Source organism: Oncorhynchus mykiss, chromosome 24 (genome assembly GCF_057628025.1).
Source record: "Oncorhynchus mykiss isolate SJ-2025 chromosome 24, ASM5762802v1, whole genome shotgun sequence".
In the NCBI taxonomy this organism is placed as follows: domain Eukaryota; kingdom Metazoa; phylum Chordata; class Actinopteri; order Salmoniformes; family Salmonidae; genus Oncorhynchus; species Oncorhynchus mykiss.
In genome coordinates this window covers 29442217-29462500 of record NC_143045.1, presented here as the reverse complement: position 1 = coordinate 29462500, position 20284 = coordinate 29442217, and the positions used below count along the sequence as shown (strand labels likewise).

Sequence of the window (20284 nt, the reverse complement as noted above, 5' to 3'; positions counted from 1 at the left end):
TTAAGCATCTCCAATCCTAAATTATAACGCAACAAAGCATTCTTCACTCATGCTGCCAAACATACCCTCGTAAAACTGACCATCCTACTGATCCTCGACTTTGTTGATGTCATCTATAAAATAGCCTCCAATAGTGCCATCCGTTTTGTCACCAAAGCCCCATACACTACCCACCATTGCGACCTGTACGCTCTCGTTGGTTGGCCCTTGCTTCATACGCGTCACCAAACCCACTGGCTACAGGTTATCTACAAGTCTCTGCTAGGTAAAGCCCAGCCTTATCTCAGCTCACTGGTCACCATAGCAGCACCCACTCGTAGCACGCACTCCAGCAGATATATCTTACTGGTCACCCCCAAAGCCAATTCCTCCTTTGGCCGCCTCTCCTTCCAGTTCTCTGCTGCCAATGACTGGAACAAACTGCAAAAATCTCTGAAGCTGGAGACTCATACCTCCCTCACTAGCTTTAAGCACCAGCAGTCAGAGCAGCTCACAGATCACTGTACATAGCTCATCTGTAAATATCCCATCTATCTACCTACCTCATCCCCATAGTATTTATTTATTTATCTTGCTCCTTTGCACCCCAGTATCTCTACTTGCACATTCATCTTCTGCACATCTACCATTCCAGTGTTTAATTGCTATATTGTAATTACTTCGCCACCATGGCCTATTTATTGCCTTAACTCCCTTATCTTACCGCATTTGCACACACTGTATATAGACTTTTTGTTCTACTGTATTATTGACCGTATGTTTCTTTATTCCATGTGTAACTCTGTGTTGTTGTATATGTCGAACTGCTATGCTTTATCTTGGCCAGGTCGCAGTTGCAAATGAGAACTTGTTCTCAACTAGCCTACCTGGTTAAATAAAGGTGAAATTAAAAATTAAAAAACGCAGGACACGCTATATGAACTAGTAATATCATCAACCATGTGTTGTTATAACTAGTGATTATGATTGATTAAGTTTAATGCTAGCTAGCAACTTACCTTGGCTTCTTACTGCATTCGCGTAACAGGCAGGCTGCTCGTGAGGCAGGTGGTTAGAGCGTTGGACTAGTTAACTGTAAGGTTGCAAGATTGGATCCTCCGAGCTGACAAGGTGAAAATATGTCGTTCTGTCCCTGAACGAGGCAGTTAACCCACCGTTCCTAGGCCATCATTGAAAATAAGAATGTGTTCTTAACTGACTTGCCTCGTTAAATAAAGTTATATGAAAAAATAAATAATAATAAAATCGGCGCCAAAAAAATATCGATTTCCGATTATGAAAACTTGAAATCGGCCCTAATTAATCGGCCATTCAGATTAAATCGGTCGACCTCTAAATGGTATATCAAATTTTATGATAATTTTGATGGCATAGAAGGCCCTTCTTGCCTCGTCTCTCAGATCGTTCACAGCTTTGTAGAAGTTATCTGTGGCGCTGATTTTTAGGCTGAGGTATGCATGTTTTTGTGTGCTCTCGGGCAAAGGTGTCAAGATGGAATTTGTTTTTGTGGTCCTGGCAACTGGACCTTTTTTGGAACACCATTATTTTGGTCTTACTGAGATTTACTGTCAGGGCCCAGGTCTGACAGATCTTCTGCACAAATTCTAGGTGCTGCTGTAGGCCCTGCTTGTTTGGTGACAGAAGCACCAGATCATCAGCAAAACAGTAGACATTTGACTCCTCCCCTTCTCACATCCTGCCATCACACACAGATGCTTTTTAATTTCTTTGAGCTTTCCTCCACATCTCCATAGATTTCCACTGAACAAGCCCTCAGTAGCCCTCTCTAAACCTAATTCAACAACAGGTAGCCAGACTGTAGCTTAACGGCTAGCCTACTTACCAGGACATAACACATAACTGTGTGGGTCTCTCTGTGCGCGCGTGTGTGTGGGTCTCTCTGTGCGCGCGTGTGTGGGTCTCTCTGTGCGCGGGTGTGTGGGTCTCTCTGTGCGCGCGTGTGTGTGGGTGTCTCTGTGCGCGCGTGTGTGTGGGTCTCTCTGTGCGCACGTGTGTGTGGGTCTCTCTGTGCGCACGTGTGTGTGGGTCTCTCTGTGCGCACGTGTGTGTGGGTCTCTCTGTGCGCACGTGTGTGTGGGTCTCTCTGTGCGCACGTGTGTGTGGGTCTCTCTGTGCGCGCGTGTGTGTGGGTCTCTCTGTGCGCGCGTGTGTGTGGGTCTCTCTGTGCGCGCGTGTGTGGGTCTCTCTGTGCGTGTCTCAGACTGGTGGAAAACACCAGGAGGGAGAGGGATCTCACCAAAGGGTAAAATAAATATATAAAAATAAAAATAAAAAGCATCCTCCAAAGTATTTACACTTTAAACTATAATCATTAAAAAAACACTAATTGTGACCAAGATATGACACCTTAAATGACGGTAAAAACTACAGTGCATTGTTACATTGCTGACCTTTGGCCTCCATCTCATCTCACCCCACCTCTACCCACTAGCCGGGTCACGCATGATGTCATAGCATTATTTGCATGCAGTGAGTGCAGCTCAGAGACAAACAAACCGCGCCAGCCGCCAGCTGTGTCATAACACCCATTAGACAGCGTCTGTCTGGACTGTAGAGGAGACGGCAGTCTACAGCAGCCTACAGCTTGTTCTAGTTGTTATGATGGCCTTTTACAATGGCTCAGAACCAGAACTTCAGCCAGTCAACACATTCTTTAAAACCATCCAAACCAATCTGCGTTAAACTAATGAATGTTGTAAACTAATGTGTTTCTTTCTCTTCTAATTGGAGAGATAAAAAAGCCTGTAAGGTTGAAGATGCTGTAGAGCTGGAAAGGCAATGTGGATAGAAATCCATAGCATTATAATTGTACTGAATTCTCATGAGAAAAACATCTTGATGCACAGTAGGCCTTTTTTAGGCCTTTTCTAGGAGTCTATACTTTCCAATGCTGCTCTAAATGGAAACTGCACTGATTTGACTGCTGTCTGAAATGATTAAACCTAAGGATACACACTCCTGTTAACTACAGACAACCCAGCAAAAATACCTACAAGCGTCATAAAATCACATAATTCCACTGACACACAGAACAAACACATACCCAGTCCCCCAAAACACATAACCACTCCCCCAAAATGCATACATACTCGAGCCTACCCCCTGTCCCCCTCCTACCAGTTTGATGTGTTGTATGGTGGCCTCTCTGGGGACATCCATCTGAATGTAGATCCCGGTGGGTAGCAGGAAGTCCACAGTGACCAGGTCCTCTCCAGACAGCTGGGAGTGGGCTGCCCACAAGTCCATGAGGTTTGTCATGGCAGGAGGCATCGCAGGGACCAACACCCAGCTCAACCATAAGGACCTGGGATGAGGAAAGAGGACCGTTAGGGGGAGTAACCATGAACTGCTGAAGAACCACACAACCACATGGTACACAACTCAGACTTCTTCCAATTCCTATTGAGAGGCAGGCATAATATGATGCCCTTTACTAATGACTAAAGGTTGGGTGGTGTCTGGCTGAGGAGCCTGTAATACTCCATCTTCACCCCCAGGGGGAGCCCTATATAACACAGAGACTGGCCATGGTTGGGTGAGCGCCAGCCCTCAGAGGAATGCCCACTAAGCAAACACAGGAACAAAAGGTCACCAACCTCTCTTCTCACCCATGACAACATGCTCTGGTTCCCCCCACTCGCCTGGACCTGAGGCCGTTGCCAAGGCAATTATCAAGTAAACGGGGAGTTAAGGTAAATTTAGCTGCCATTTCTCAAATCCTCCTGTGAGTGTGCAATGACGGATGTTAGTGTGGGACAAGAGTTGCCAGGTTTTCAAAATTCCTTTCTAAAATGTAACGGATGTGATGTTTCTGGTTTTAGGGGGTGGTTCAAGTACCACCACCCAAACACACACACACAAACAGTAAGTGCTTCAGCAGCTTTGGTAAAGAACCACATGCCTCCCAGTTTCCACTCTGGCTCAGTGTTTCACCACAATAGACCATCCACACTCACAGTTGCCTTTCTGTAATGACCTATTCCTAAAGAGCTTGTGTTTAAGTGCTCTAGCAGACCACAGTTCAATCTCCATTTTGGCTCAATAACACTAGGCCAGTAAATCAAGCAGCAGCCCCATTGTCTCTAATGGTGTTAAGTGCTTGGGTCCATTTTGGCTCTGCAGCGAGTGCAGGATCATGCCCATTTGGAGCCACCATCTTGGCCACTTAACATGATCAGCTATGCAGATACAACTGTTGGGTGATTGTTAAATGGGACAACTGATGGTGGTACAACCATCAAACTAGTAGACGTGGTTTAAACGTATTGTTATATTTAGCGTTCTCATCAATTCAGGTAATTCATCGTCCCATGGATTTTTGTCCATATCCTCCAACTCTACTAAGCACCTCGTCAAATGTGCAGTTGAACGCCTGTCTCAGACAAACAATGCAGGAAGCCAGAGGGTGACGTCATGAAGGAGCCCAGTTACACACATGAAAGGAAACATGACACCACAGTGCGTCTGTCTGACGCAGTCACAACTAACATGAGGAAACACACACTGGACATCAGTAGACTGGCGGCAATTGCAATGGGTGTGTTGTACAACGACATACTATGGCATGGATGGAGCTGCCTGATATGTCTGCTCCTGCCACACACACACACACTCCAGGTGAGCAGGGTTACCAGGTGCATGATGGAAGCCAGCCAGCCAGAGGTCTGATTCTGGGTCAGGTTTCACAGGGAGAGGGAGCTGGTGTGAGAGCAGAGGACAGGCCTGGGGGAGAGGCTGGTGTGAGAACAGAGGACAGGCCGGGGGGGAGAGGCTGGTGTGAGAACAGAGGACAGGCCTGGGGGTAGAGGCTGGTGTGAGAACAGAGGACAGGCCTGGGGGGAGAGGCTGGTGTGAGAACAGAGGACAGGCCTGGGGGGAGGGGCTGGTGTGAGAACAGAGGACAGGCCTGGGGGGAGAGGCTGGTGTGAGATCAGAGGACAGGCCTGGGGGTAGAGGCTGGTGTGAGAACAGAGGACAGGCCGGGGGGGAGAGGCTGGTGGGAGCACAGAGGAAAGGCCTGGAGGGAGAGGCTGGTGTGAGAACAGAGGACAGGCCTGGGGGGAGAGGCTGGTGTGAGAACAGAGGACAGGCCGGGGGGGAGAGGCTGGTGTGAGAACAGAGGACAGGCCTGGGGGTAGAGGCTGGTGTGAGAACAGAGGACAGGCCTGGGGGGAGGGGCTGGTGTGAGAACAGAGGACAGGCCTGGGGGGAGAGGCTGGTGTGAGAACAGAGGACAGGTTGGGGGGAGAGGCTGGTGTGAGAACAGAGGACAGGCCTGGGGGGAGAGGCTGGTGTGAGAACAGAGGACAGGCCGGGGGGGAGAGGCTGGTGTGAGAACAGAGGACAGGCCTGGGGGGAGGGGCTGGTGTGAGAACAGAGGACAGGCCTTGAGGGAGAGGCTGGTGTGAGAACAGAGGACAGGCCTGAGGGCAGGTGTGAGAACAGACGACAGGCCTGGGGGGAGAGAATGGTGTGAGAACAGAGGACAGGCCTGGGGGGAGGGGCTGGTGTGAGAACAGAGGACAGGCCTGGGGGGAGGGGCTGGTGTGAGAGCAGAGGACAGGCCTGGGGGAGAGGCTGGTGTGAGAACAGAGGACAGGTCGGGGGGAGGGGCTGGTGTGAGAACAGAGGACAGGCCTGGGGGGAGAGGCAGGTGTGAGAACAGGCCGGGGGGGAGAGGGGGGGGGAGGCTGGTGTGAGAACAGAGGACAGGCCTGGGGGGAGAGGCAGGTGTGAGAACAGGCCAGGGGGGAGAGGGGGGGGGGGCTGGTGTGAGAAGAGAGGAAAGGCCTGGGGGGAGAGGCAGGTGTGAGAACAGAGAAAAGGCCTGGGGGAGAGGCAGGTGTGAGAACATCTGTGGAAAAAGCAAATGGGCAAATGAAGTGTGTCAGGGCATTGGTGTGTGTGGGCATGGCCTGCCCTAGCCTTTTGGTTGGTGAGCCTGTCATGACAGAAAGTATCCCCCCGCATCACAATGGGATTCAATAAACTATTAGCGTTCATTGCTATATAAACGGTGTGATGACCGAATTCACCGAATTCTAGAGATTACAGGAAAAATGACATTATTTTCATCCCCACTATGTAAACAAAGCTGATTGTTGCAACAATTAAGCTGTTTAAACTATCTTTGTTTTGCTAAAAAGATGACAGTATTTTGCATGACAGGCCGACCCACCTCATGGGCGAAACCTTTTAGGGGCCCCCTCTTGACGGGCGACAATTTTTTTTTTTTAACTAACAGATTTCAAGTCATCTTCCTACAGTTCTACACATTTTTCCACGAGGTGGAGCAAGCTTTCTGAAAATGTGCATTTTAACAGCTAACTCCCTGCAATTCTACACATTTTGCTATGGGGTTGAGAGATTTTAGTTTTACCTTTATTTAACCAGGTAGGCTAGTTGAGAACAAGTTATAATTTGTAACTGTGACCTGGCCAAGATAAAGCAAAGCAGGTCGACACATACAACTCAGAATTACACATGGAATAAACAAACATACAATCAATAATACAGTAGAAAAATCTATATACAGCATGCGCAAATGAGGTAGGATAAGAGAGGTAAGGCAATAAATAGGCCATGGTGGCGAAGTAATTACAATATAGCAATTAAACACTGGAATGGTAGAATGTGAAGAAGAGTGTGCAAGATGATACTGGGGTGCAAAGGAGAAAGATTTAAAAAACAATTAAATGAATAAATACAGTATGGGGATGACGTAGATTTGATGGGCTATTTACAGATGAGCTATGTACAGGTGCAGTGATCTGTGAGCTGCTCTGACAGCTGGTGCTTAAAGCTAGTGAGGGAGGTATGAGTCTCCAGCTTCAGAGATTTTTGCAGCTTGTTCCAGTCATTGGCAGCAGAGAACTGGAAGGAGAGGCAGCCAAAGGAAGAATTGGCTTTGGTGGTGACCAGTGAGATATACCTGCTGGAGTGCGTGCTACGGGTGGGTGCTGCTATGGTGACCCGTGAGCTGAGATAAGGCAAGGCTTTACCTAGCAGAGACTTGAAGATGACCTGGAGCCAGTGGGTTTGGCAACGAGTATGAAGCGAGGGCCAGTCAACGAGAGCATAGGTGGTCGCAGTGGTGGGTGGTATATGGGGCTTTGGTGACAAAACGGATGGCACTGTGATAGACTGCATCCAATTAGTTGAGTAGAGTGTTGGAGGCTATTTTGTAAATGACATCGCCGAGGTCGAGGATCGGTAGGATGGTCAGATTTACGAGGGTATGTTTGGCAGCATGAGTGAAGGATGCTTGGTTGCAAAATAGGAAGCCGATTCTAAATTTAATTTAGGATTGGAGATTTATGAGAGTCTGGAAGGAGAGTTTACAGTCAAACCAGACACCTAGGTATTTGTAGTTGTCCACATATTCTAGGTCAGAACCGTCCAGAGTAGTGATGCTGGATGGGCAGGCAGGTGGGATTAGCGATCGGTTGAAGAGCATGCATTTAGTTTTACTTGCATGTAAGGGCAGTTGGAGGCCACAGAAGGAGAGTTGTATGGCATTGAAGCTCATCTGGAGGTTAGTTAACAGTGTCCAACGAAGGGCTAGAGGTATACAGAATGGTGTCGTCTGCATAGAGGTGGATCAAATAATCATCAGCAGCGAGAGCGACATCATTGATGTATACAGAGAAGAGAGTCGGCCCGAGGATTGAACCCTGTGGCACCCCCATAGAGACTGCCAGAGGTCTGGACAACAGGCCCTCCAATTTGACATACTGAACTCTATCGGAGAAGTAGTTGGTGAACCAGGCGAGGCAATCATTTGAGAAACCAAGGCTGTTGAGTTTGCCAATAAGAATGTGGTGATTGACAGAGTCGAAAGCCTTGGCCAGGTCGATGAATACGGCTGCACAGTAATGTCTCTTATCGATGGCGGTTATGATAGCGTTTAGGATCTTGAGCGTGGCTGAGGTTCACCCATGACCAGCTCTGAAACCAGATTGTATAGCGGAGAAGGTACGGTGGGATTCTAAATGGTCGGTAATCTATTAACTTGGCTTTCGAAGACCTTAGAAAGACAGGGTAGGATAGATATAGGTCTGTAGCAGTTTGGGCCTAGAGCACACGCGTCAAACTCATTCCATGGAGGGCCGAGTGTCTACGGGTTTTTGGTCCATCTTTGTACTTGATTGATGAATTAAGGTCACTAATTAGTAAGGAACTCCCCTCCCCTGGTTGTCTAGGTCATAATTTAACGGAAGAAACAAAAACCAGCAGACACTCGGCCCTCCATGGATTGAGTTTGACACCCCTGGCCTAGAGTGTCACCCCCTTTGAAGAGGGGGATGAACATGGCAGATTTCCAATCTATGGGAATCTCAGACGATACGAAAGAGAGGTTGAACAGACTAGTAATAGGGGTTGCAATAATTTTGGCAGGTCATTTTAGAAAAAGAGGGTCCAGATTGTCTAGCCCAGCTGATTTGTAGGGGTCCAGATTTTGCCGCTCATTCAGAACACCAGCTGTCTGGATTTGGGTGAAGAAGAAGTGGAGGAGGTTTCATCGAGTTGCTGTGGGGAGCGCAGGGCTGTTGACCGGGGTAGGGTTAGCCAGGTGGAAAGCATGGCCAGTCGTAGAACAATGCTTCTTGAAATTCTCAATTATAGTGGATTTATCGGTAGTGACAGTGTTTCCCAGCCTCAGTGCAGTGGGCATCTGGGAGGAGGTGCTCTTATTCTCCATGGACTTTACAGTGTCCCAGAATTTTTTTTGAGTTTGTACTACAGGATGCACATTTCTGTTTGAAAAGCTAGCCTTAGCTTTCCTAACTGCCTGTGTATATTGGTTCCTAACTTCCCTGAAAAGTTGCATATCACGGGGGCTATTCTATGCTAATGCAGAACGCCACAGGATGTTTTTGCACTGGTCAAGGGCAGACGGTCTGGAGTGAACCAAGGGCTATATCTATTCCTAGTTCTACATTTTTTGAATGGCGCATGCTTATTTAAGATGGTGAGGAAGGCACTTCTAAAGAATAACAAGGCATCCTCTACTGACGGGATGAGGTTAATGTCATTCCAGGATACCCTGGCCAGGTTGATTAGAAAGGCCTGTTCGGTTAAGTGTTTTAGAGAGCGTTTGACAGTGATGAGGGGTGGTCGTTTGACCGCAGACCCATTATGGATGCAGGCAATGAGGCAGTGATCGCTGAGATCTTGGTTGAAAACAGCAGAGGTGTATTTGGAGGGCGAGTAAGTTATGATGATATCTATGAGGCCCGTGTTTACGGATTTGGGGTTGTACCTGGTAGGTTCATTGATCATTTGTGTGAGATTGAGGGCATCAAGCTCAGATTGTAGGATGGCTGGGGTGTTAAGCATGTTCCAGTTTAGGTCACCTAGCAGCACGAGCTCAGAAGATAGATGGGGTGCAATCAATTCACATATGGTGTCCAGGGCACAGCTGGGGGCAGAGGGTGGTCTATAGCAAGCGGCAACAGTGAGAGACTTGTTTCTGGAAAGGTCAATTTTTAGAAATAGAAGCTCGAATTGTTTTGGTACAGACCTGGATAGTAAGATAGCCTACAGAGTTCTCTCTCTGCAGTAGATTGCAACACAGCCCCCTTTGGCAGTTCTATCTTGTCGGAACATGTTATAGTTAGGGATGGAAATTTCAGGGTTTTGTGGTTTTCCTAAGCCAGGATTCAGACACGACTAAGACATCCGGGTTGGCAGAATGTGCTAAAGAGTAGGCTTCTAATGTTAACATGCATAAAACCAAGGTTTTTACAGTTACAGAAGTCAACAAATGAGAGCACCTGGGGAGTAGGAGTGGCGTTAGGCACTACAGGTCCTGGGTTAACCGCTACATCACCAGAGGAACAGAGGAGAAGTAGGATAAGGGTACGGCTAAAGGCTATAAGAACTGACCGTCTAGCACGTTCGGAACAGAGAGTAAAGGGAGCAGGTTTCTGGGCACGATAGCATAGATTCAAGGCATAGTGTACAGACAAAGGTATGGTAGGAAGAGAGTACATTGGAGGTAAACCTAGTCATTGAGTAATGATGAGAGAGATATAGTCTCTAGAGATGTTTAAACCAGGTGATGTCAACACATATGTGGGAGGTGGAGCAACATGGTTGGTTAAGGCATATTGAGCAGGGCTATAGGCTCTACATTGAAATAAGACAGTAATCACTAACCAGGACAGTAATGGACAAGGCATATTGATATTATGGAGAGGCATGCGTAGCCAAGTGATTGTATGGGTCCAGTGAGTGGTTGGGATGGCTGGGGACACGGCGATTTAGACAGTTAGCAGGTCGGGGCTAGCAAGCTAACATAAGGGCCTTAGAGGGACGTTGCGAAGGGGCAAAGTCTGTTCTTGCCTCCTCGTGCGGTGATGTCGATAGACCAGTCGTGGAATTAGTAGGGTTCCAAGTAGCAGAGGGGTCCGAGTCCAATTGGCAAAATGGGTATTGTGGTTCAAGAAACTGACCGATGGATCAGCTAACAGTCCAATATGCTATAGATAGCTAGCAGGCCGCGGTTAGCAGAATGGGCCTTCAGGGCTGTTGGGCTCCTCGGGCAGATTATGTCAGTATTCCAGTCGTGAAATATTGGCGGGGTTCCGTCGGAGGTAAATAGAAATACTTTAGAAAAAAAACAGATCCACACCACATTGGGTGAGGTGGGTTACAGGAGTGTATTTTTAAGTTGAGCTTTAGGAAAAATATTAAAAAGAATGCTTAGAAAAATATATAAAAATATATATAGACAAGACAAAGACGTCTGACTGCTACGCCATCTTGGAAATATATTTTTTTGCAGTTTTAAAGCTAAATTTCTTGAAATTCCAACAGCAGCCGTAAGCCTGCATCCACCTGGAGCCGGCCCAGGGTGCGTATTTCGGTAAGAAATTTAACACTGGGGACTGAATCCAATACGTGTGATACATGTGTCCCAAACATAGCTAAATGAACATAGAGTTGAAGTCGGAAGTTTACATACACCTTAGCCAAATACATTTAAACTCAGTTTTTCACAATTCCTGACATTTAATCCCAGTAAAAATTCCCTGTTTTAGGTCAGTTAGGATCACCACTTTATTTAAAGAATGTGAAATGTCAGAATAATAGTATAGAGAATGATATATTTCAGCTTTTATTTCTTTCATCACATTCCCAGTGGGTCAGAAGTTACCATACACTCAATTAGTATTTGATAGAATTGCCTTTAAATTGTTTAACTTGGGTCAAATGTTTCGGGTAGACTTCCACAAGCTTCCCACAATAAGTTTGGTGAATTTTGGCCCATTCCTCCTGACAGAGCTGGTGTAACGGAGTCAGGTTTGTAGGCCTCCTTGCTCGCACACACCTTTTCAGTTCTGCCCACACATTTTCTATGGGATTGAGTCAGGGCTTTGTGTTGGCCACTCCAATACATTGACTTTGTTGTCTTTAAGCCATTTTGCCACAACTTTGAAAGTATGCTTGGGGTCATTGTCCATTTGGAAGACCCATTTGTGACCAGGCTTTAACTTCCTGACTGATGTCTTGAGATGTTGCTTCAATATATCCACATCATTTTCCTCCCTCATGAAGCCATCTATTTTGTGAAGTGCACCAGTCCCTCCTGCAGCAAAGCACCCACAGAACTTGATGCTTCCACCCACGTGCTTCACGGTTGGTGTTCTTCGACTTGGAAGGTTTGCAAGCCTCCCCCTTTTTCCTCCAAACATAACAATGGTCATTATGGCCAAACAGTTATATTTTTGTTTCATCAGACCAGAGGACATTTCTCCAAAAAGTTGAATCTTTGTCCCCATGTGCAGTTGCAAACAGACTGGCTTTTTTATTATGATTTTGGAGCAGTGGCTTCTTCCTTGCTGAGCGGCATTTCAGGTTGTGTCGCTATAGGACTCGTTTTACTGTAGATATAGATACTTTTGTACCGGCTTCCCCTCACAAGGTCCTTTGCTATTCTGGGATTGAGATGCACTTTTCGCATCAAAGTACGTTCATCTCTAGGAGACAGAACACTTCGCCTTCCTGAGCGGTATGACGGCTGCGTGGTCCCATGGTGTTTATACTTGCGTACTATTGTTTGTCCATATGAACGTGGTACCTTCAGGCATTTGGAAATTGCTCCCAAGGATGAACCAGACTTGTGGAGGTCTACAATTGTTTTTCTGAGGTCTTGGCTGATTTCTTTTGATTTTCCCATGATGTCAAGCAAAGAGGCACTGAGTTTGAAGGTAGGCTTTAAAATACATCCACAGATGCACCTCCAATTGACTCAAATGACGTTAATTATCCTATCAGAAGCTTCTAAAGTCATGACAACATTTTCTGGAATTTTCCAAGCTGTTTAAAAAGGCACAGTCAACTTAGTGTATGTAAACGTATGACCCACTGGGATTCTGATAGTGAATTATAAGTGAAATAATCTGTCTAAACAATTGTTGGAAAAAATGACTTGTGTCATGCACAAAGTAGATGTCCTATCCGACTTGCCAGAACTATAGTTTGTTAACAAGAAATTTGTGGAGTGGTTGAGAAACGAGTTTTAATGACTTTAAACTTCCGACTTCAACTGTAGCTAAATTAACATAGCTAAATGCAAATCTCACAGGTTGAGTTAACCTGATGAGATTTCCCTGGGATCGTGAGTTAATGATTGTGTGTGAGAGATACAGGTGTGATTTCATTATGACAGTGTAAAGGGTATGGGAGAATGTGTAGGGTGTCTGTGAAAGCAGAGCACTGCAGAACTAGGACATTCTAGTCCTATTACATATTAATTACCCTTAGCAAATGACCCACGTATTACACTGTCACACTGAATTAAATAATTCCATCATGGTCAGTGTGGAAAGAAAGGACTGTTGTCAAGGTAACACTGTTCAATTGAAAAGGTCTCCAACGACTTTGTGACTATTACTTTATGATTATTAACACGTATGTCCTTATGTTCTTCGTAAACTGTCGCAGAGTCTCACTTTAGTACTCTAGTCTACAGTGGGGCAGTGTGTGTGTGTGTGTGTGTGTGTGTGTGTGTGTGTGTGTGTGTGTGTGTGTGTATGAGGCCCCTGTGACACAAAACTATTACAGTAAGTTAAGAAAGAGGATCTACACCACCCCCCCCCCCCCCGCTCCAATACAGTACTGGTGTAAATGAGGGAACATTCTCACTCACACACTCTATACTAGTGCAGCCTGAGTCAGCGTTTCCTCTAGCTGAGGGGGTGTTCAGGAGGGGAAGGGGGCTTAGGGACTGTCCTGACCACATCCAGTCACGCTGGTCCACATCAGCCCACATGTTGCTATGTCATACCCCTTCCCGCTCTGAACATGTTAACTCCCCTTGTGAGTGGGGAGGTAAATGGTGTGTCTGTGTGGGGGGAAATAGAGTGTGTGTGTTGTCAGCAGGGCACTGAGTGGGGGGAATAGGTGTGGTCAGTAGGGGGATGAGTTGTGGAAGTGTTGTGGTACACAGTGGTAGCACTTGTAGGTGACTAGAACACATTCTGATGTAGCACTGGTATATGTGTAAACCTGTGGTTCTGACTCAGTGAGGCCTGACCTCACAGGTGTGCGTGTGTGTATGAGGGTTGTGAAAGGTGTGTGTATGTGAAAGTCCCACCCTCACTGCTGCTCAAACATGACAGAAAATGTAGGAAATCACTAGACGGTTCAATTTGTGGATTTAGTGTGGCTGTAGACTTCAGACAGGATTTAATAACAGGAAATGATAGAAAAAAAACTGAAGAGGATAAATACCCTTTACTGTAGTTCACATGTAGACCTACTGTAGCTAAATCAGTGGTCAACAATCAAATGGAAACAGTAGGCCTATTATTGAAGATGTGTAAGGTATATGGTGGAGATAAAATCTGTGTGCAAGGCTTTGAATGTATTTACTCAAAAACACACACACTGCGGTTTTCCCTCTGTTCCTGTCTCTGTGGTAAACATCAGTGTCATCTCTTGTATTTGTCCAATTTAGGGGAAATGGCCCAGGATATTGGATTTAGCACTCTCTCTACAACCCTATACCTCCTCTCTGCTATGTCCCTCTCTCTCACCCCTGTATCAGAGGGTACTGATGTGGCCAAGAGTTATGGCCAGGCAGACATCACAAATCATCGTGACATAATAAATCATCCATTGTGACGTCATAAAGGCCTGTTCTAAACTCCCCCCCACTTATGGCTGCAGGGTGACTGTGTATAATAGTACAACAGAGATTGGGGATGGCGATGCAGGTTCTGATTGGAAGGGGTAGGGAGTAGAGGGAAGGATAAACCTTTGAAAGGAGCAGGACAGCCTAAAGTTAACATACCACATGCTCAACACACGCCTGAATACTGAACATCACTCTACCAATCATCTCCCACTCTTTGAAACTGTTCCGACAACACTGCTAAGCTTGTGTGTGTAATGACAGTTGTGTGATGCAGCATCACTACAGCAGGGAGATTGGAGGTGGATTGTGCCAGTGTGTCATATCCCCTCAGACACAAGTCTGGCACCCCCCCCCCCCCCTCCTTCGTGGTATGTGAACACATACACCTACTCATAAACAAGGACCATTCACAGTCGGCTAGGAGATACAGATACAGTAGTGAACGCTCTATCCAGACACACAATACACGCGCTCCACAGCCAGACACACGAGCTCTCCACAGCCAGACACACAAGCTCTCCACAGCCAGACACACGAGCTCTCCACAGCCAGACACACGAGCTCTCCACAGCCAGACACACGAGCTCTCCACAGCCAGACACACGAGCTCTCCACAGCCAGACACACGAGCTCTCCACAGCCAGACACACGAGCTCTCCACAGCCAGACACACGAGCTCTCCACAGCCAGACACACGAGCTCTCCACAGCCAGACACACGAGCTCTCCACAGCCAGACACACAAGCTCTCCACAGCCAGACACACGAGCTCTCCACAGCCAGACATACGAGCTCTCCACAGCCAGAAATTGTTCTTATATCATGTAGTCTTTGGAATCCACTCAGTGTGCAGCGTGGCTGCACTTGACATGAACCTGAGGCCTCTGGGAGAACATTTGGGTGGAGGCAGAGAACTCACTCCTGCCAAACATAACGAATGGAGAGAGAGAGAGAGAGTAACAACGAGATGGGGAGGGAATGAGGAGAGAGGAAATGAGGAGAGAGGAAACAGCAAGAAAGAAGATTGAGGGATGCCAAAACATGATGTTAATATGCATTTCTCTCTGTGTGGATGCAGTAAGCTGCAGTGTTAGTTATGTTCAACCTGAGGTCACACCCCTCCAACGCCTGTGTCATAATTATGACCTCGTGACAACCAACATGGCTTTTAACATGGCTACTGGCAAACATACTGCGAAGTACAACACAGAAACACAGAGAATATTAAACCCTGGCAGGATGACACAGGGGCTGCTGGGAGTCACCTCGGATAATCAACACATGCGATAGAAATAGGCCAATGGTGTTAAAACAAAGCTACACCTACATTATGATCATAGGAGATGTAATGGGGAAAAAGCTATTGTTATGCTAATTAACAAATTCACTGTGTAAATATAATGAAATATTCATAGTTGCACATAACACAGCCTGCCACCTTATAAAGAAAGAACTCGGTTGGAGAAGTGCCCAATTGTCCTTTCATCCAGTGTACTTTGTGTTTTGTTTATGCACACATGTGTATAGATGATGTAATGCATTATAGATGATGCCTGTAACATGTTTGACTACGATGTTTTGTATCTGAAAACCCAATTTGAGCGGTCCACAATGTGGTTTAAGTTTCTTTCATTCTTATCATTTTATTTTTTGCTAACTCCACATATTTTGTCACTGGGCTGAGAAAAAAAAAAAGCTAATTTCCTTAAAATTCTACACATTTTGCAATGGTGCCGAGAGAAAATGTGCAGTTTTAAAGATAATTGAATGTAATTCTACAGACTTTGACATAGCTTCTGCCGTGTTCTTATTCTGAGTGACTCAAACATGAATAAATGTAGATTTTGGTGATTGAAAAAGAGATTTGAGAACTAGCAATCATATTTTTGGTAGTGGCGGTAACAATGTAGCAGCAGTGGCCCACCACTGCTAAATGGATATAGGGAAAGACTGCACACACACACTCACAGCAAAGGTCACAATAACAAGCAGCTCTTCTAACAAGGAGCTCTCCATTACTGAGAGTTTTAGAATTTTCACACCTCCCTCAGGGAATGAGAGGGAGAAAGAGGGAGGGAGCGAGTGGAGGACAGAGTGATAGCAAGAGGAAAATAGAAAAAGAGGAGGAAAGGGCAAAAGGAGTGTAGAGTAACAGAAGAAGTATACTTTTATTAAGCAATATTATTTCAGGATCAAAAGTTGCAGACAGGGAATCAGAGATAGAGGGAAGAGGAGAGAAAGTTGTTTATGGATGGAGGGAGAGAACAAGAGGGTTAAATGGGGATATATGGTGCTGGCAATAGAAGGAGAGAGAGAGAGGAAGAAGAGAACAGAGAGGGGAAGAGAGCGAGGATAGAGAGGGAAAGAAAGTGAGAACAGAGAGAGAGAGAGAAGGGAAGGGAGAGATGGGAGTTATAATGTTTGCCTGTGGCGGGCGAGCTGACCTGGGTCTCTACAATAGTCCTCTGTCCCCCGTCAGCTCAATCATCTGTGTGTGTGTGTGTGTGTGTGTGTGTGTGTGTGTGTGTGTGTGTGTGTGTGTGTGTGTGTGTGTGTGTGTCTTTCAGAGTGTCAGTGAAGGCAGTCCCGTGCCCCACCCCACACAAACACTGGCCTTGTGTCAACCCTGCCCCCACCACTCTCACCTCATCAGACCCGTTGCATTCCCCCTGCAGAAAAAACAGTTAGGCCACAAAAGCCAAACAGGCCACTACAACCCAGCAAAACACAAGGGCCACAGAGATGAGTTACGATGGCGCCGGACGGGAGGGCTGCAGTCTTATTGGCTTTTTTTGTTTTTTTGCGTTGTTCGTAACTTGTTGTTTTACATAATGTTGCTGCTATCGTCTCTTATGATCGAAAAAAAGCTTCTGGACATCAGAACTGCAATTACTCATCTCAAACTGGACGAGGAGTTCTTCAATGAGTCGGACGCGAGAGATATACTACAGACACCTGACCAGGCCCAGAGAGATATACTACAGACACCTGACCAGGCCCAGATCCTCGCGATTCACTGGAGAAGGAAACACACATTTAGTGGGAAAAGATCAGGTTGCCTTGCAAGGATCAGGTGACGAGTGGCTAATCTGCCCTTGCCTTCCGTCCAGCTAGCGAATGTTCCACTGGAAAATAAAGGGGACGAGCACGTATATCCTACCAACTGGACATTAAAAACTGTAGTATCTTATGTTTCACTGAGTCGTGGCTGAACGACGACATTAAGAACATACAGCTGGCGGGTTATACACTATTGGCAGGACAGAACAGCAGCCTCTGGTAAGACATGGGCGGGGGCCTATGCATGTTTGTAAACAACAGCTGGTGCACAATATCTAATGAATTCTCAAGGTTTTGCTAGCCTGAGGGAGAGTATCTCATGATAGTGTGGTCCACAGTTTATCTACCTAGAGAGATTTCATCTGTATTTTTTGTTGCCGTCTACATACCACCACAGACCGATACTGGCACTAAAACCACACTCAATGAGCTGCATACCGCCATACGCAAACAGGAAAACACTTGGAGGCTGCGCTCCTAGTGGCCGGGGACTTTAATGCAGGGAATCTTAAATCACTTTTACCTAATTTATCTCAGCATGTTAAACGTGCAACCAGAGGGGGGGGGGGCACCTTTACGCCACAGAGACGCATTCAAAGCTCGTCGTCCCCACAGTGACTGTACATACAAAAGGGAAGCACAGCCGAGAGTTGCCCAGAGTTGCCCAGTGGCACGAGCCTACCAGACTAGCTAAATAACTTCTATGCTAGCTTTGAGGAAAGTAACACTGAAACATGCATGAGAGATCACGCTCTCCACAGCTGATGTGAGTAAGGACGCGAGCCAGACGAATTACCGCAGAGCCAGACGAATTACCAGGACGTGTACTCCGAGCATGTGCTGACCAACTGGCAAGTGTCTTCACTTACATACCTTAAGGGAACATTTTATTTTCAACCTCTGTTTGAGTCTGTAATGCCAACATGTTTCAAGCAGACCACCATAGTCCCTGTGCCCAAGAACGCTAGGTGACCTGCCTAAATGACTACCAACCCGTAACACTCATGTCTGTAGCCATGAAGTGCTTTGAAAGGCTGGTCATGGCTCACATCAACACCATTATCCCAGAAACTCTAGACCCACTCCAATATGCAATACCGCCCCAACAGATCCACAGATGAAGCAATCTCCATTGCACTCCACACCACCCTTTCCCACCTGGACAAAAGGAACACCTATGTAAGAATGCTGTTCATTGACTACAGTTCAGTTCAGCGTTCAACACCATATTGCCCTCAAAGCTCACCGCTTAGCAAAGGACCCTGGGACTAAACACCTCCCTCTGCAACTGGATCCTGGACTTCCTGACGGGCCGCCCCCCAAGGTGCTAAGGGTAGGTAACATATCTGCCACACTGATCCTCAACACAGGGGCCACTCAGGGGTGTGTGCTTAGCCCCCTCCTGTACTCCCTGATCACTCATGACTGCATGGCCAGGCACAACTCCAACACCATTACGTTTGCTGATGACAACAGTGGTAGGCCTGATCACCGACAACGATGAGACAGCCTATAGGAGGGTCAGAGACGTGACTGTGTGGTGCAAGAACAACAAATCTCTCCCTCAACATGATCAAGACAAAGGAGAGGATTGTGGACTACAGGAAAAGGAGGACCGAGCATGCCCCCCCATTCTCATTGACGGGGCTGTAGTTGAGCAGTTTGAGAGCTTCAAGTTCCTTGGCATCCACATCACCAAAAAAATAACATGGTCCAATAACACCAAGACAGTCGTGAAGAGGGCATGATAAAACCTACAAAGGGTAGTGCGTATGGCCCAGTACGTCATCGGGGCCAAGCATCCTGCCATCCAGAACCTCTATACCAGGCGGTGTCAGAGTAAGGCCCTAAAAATTGTCAAAGACTCCAGCCACCCTAGTCATAGACTGTTCTCTCTGCTACCGCACGGCACCAGAGCGCCAAGTCTAGGTCCAAGAGGCTCCTAAATAGCTTCTACCTCCAAGCCATAAGACTCCTGAACGGCTAATCAGATGGCTACCCAGACTATTTGCATTACCCCCCCCCCGCCCAGAACGCTACTGCTACTCTGTTATTATCTATGCATAGTCACTTTAATAACTCGACCTACATGTACATAGCACCCCAATTACCTCGACACCGGTGCCACCGCACATTGACTCTGCACTGCTACCCCCCCTGTATACAGCCCCGCTATTGTTATTTACTGTTGCTCTTTAATTATTTGTTATTCTTATTTTACTTTTTATTATTTTTCCCTTCTAGGTATTTTCTTAAAACTGCATTGTTGGTTAAGGGCGTGCAATTAAGCATTTCACTAAGGTCTACTACACCTGCTGTATTTGTCGTAGATGTCGACCGATTATGATTTTTCAACGCCGATACCGATAATTGGAGGACCAAAAAAGCAGATACTGATTAATCAGACGATTAAAAATGTATTTGTAATAATGACAATTACAACAACTGAATGAACACTTATTTTAACTTAATATAATACATCAATAAAATAATTTAGCCTCAAATAAATAAACATGTTCAATTTGGTTTAAATAATGCAAAAACAAAGTGTTGGTGAAGAAAGTAAAAGTGCAATATGTGCTATGTAAGAAAGCTAACGTTTCAGTTCCTTGCTCAGAACATGAGAACATATGAAAGCTGGTGGTTCCTTTTAACATGAGTCTTCAATATTCCCAGGTAAGACGTTTTAGGTTGTAGTTATTATAGGAATTATAGGACTATTTCCCTCTATACCATTTGCATTTCATTAACCTTTGACTATTGGATGTTCTTATAGGCACTTTAGTATTGCCAGTGTAACAGTATAGCTTCCGTCCCTCTCCTTGCTCCTCCCTGGGCTCGATCCAGGAACACAACGACAACAGCCACCCTCGAAGCAGCTTTACCCATGCAGAGCAAGGGAAACAACCACCCCAAGGCTCAGAGCGAGTGACGTTTGAAACGCTATTAGCGCGAGCTAACTAGCCAGCCATTTCACTTCGGTTACACCAGCCTCATCTCGGGAGTTGATAGGCTTGAAGTCATAAACAGCGCAATGCTTGACGCACAACGAAGAGCT

General features: G+C 46.3%; 1 protein-coding gene across 3 annotated transcripts in view; it reads right to left on the bottom strand.

The window, feature by feature from the left end:
• Window positions 1-20284, bottom strand: part of LOC110503149 (phosphatidylinositol 4,5-bisphosphate 3-kinase catalytic subunit beta isoform) — an 88684-nt gene that overhangs the window by 39171 nt on the left and 29229 nt on the right. For all 3 annotated transcript variants that reach the window (XR_016491417.1, XM_036961154.2, XM_090218836.1), the window contains exon 3: window positions 3139-3325. Coding sequence is in view for 2 of the 3 variants with exons in the window: in XM_036961154.2 (XP_036817049.1) it covers window positions 3139-3291 (153 nt within the window). In the remaining variant the exon portion in view is untranslated. The remainder of the gene's footprint in view (window positions 1-3138; window positions 3326-20284) is intronic.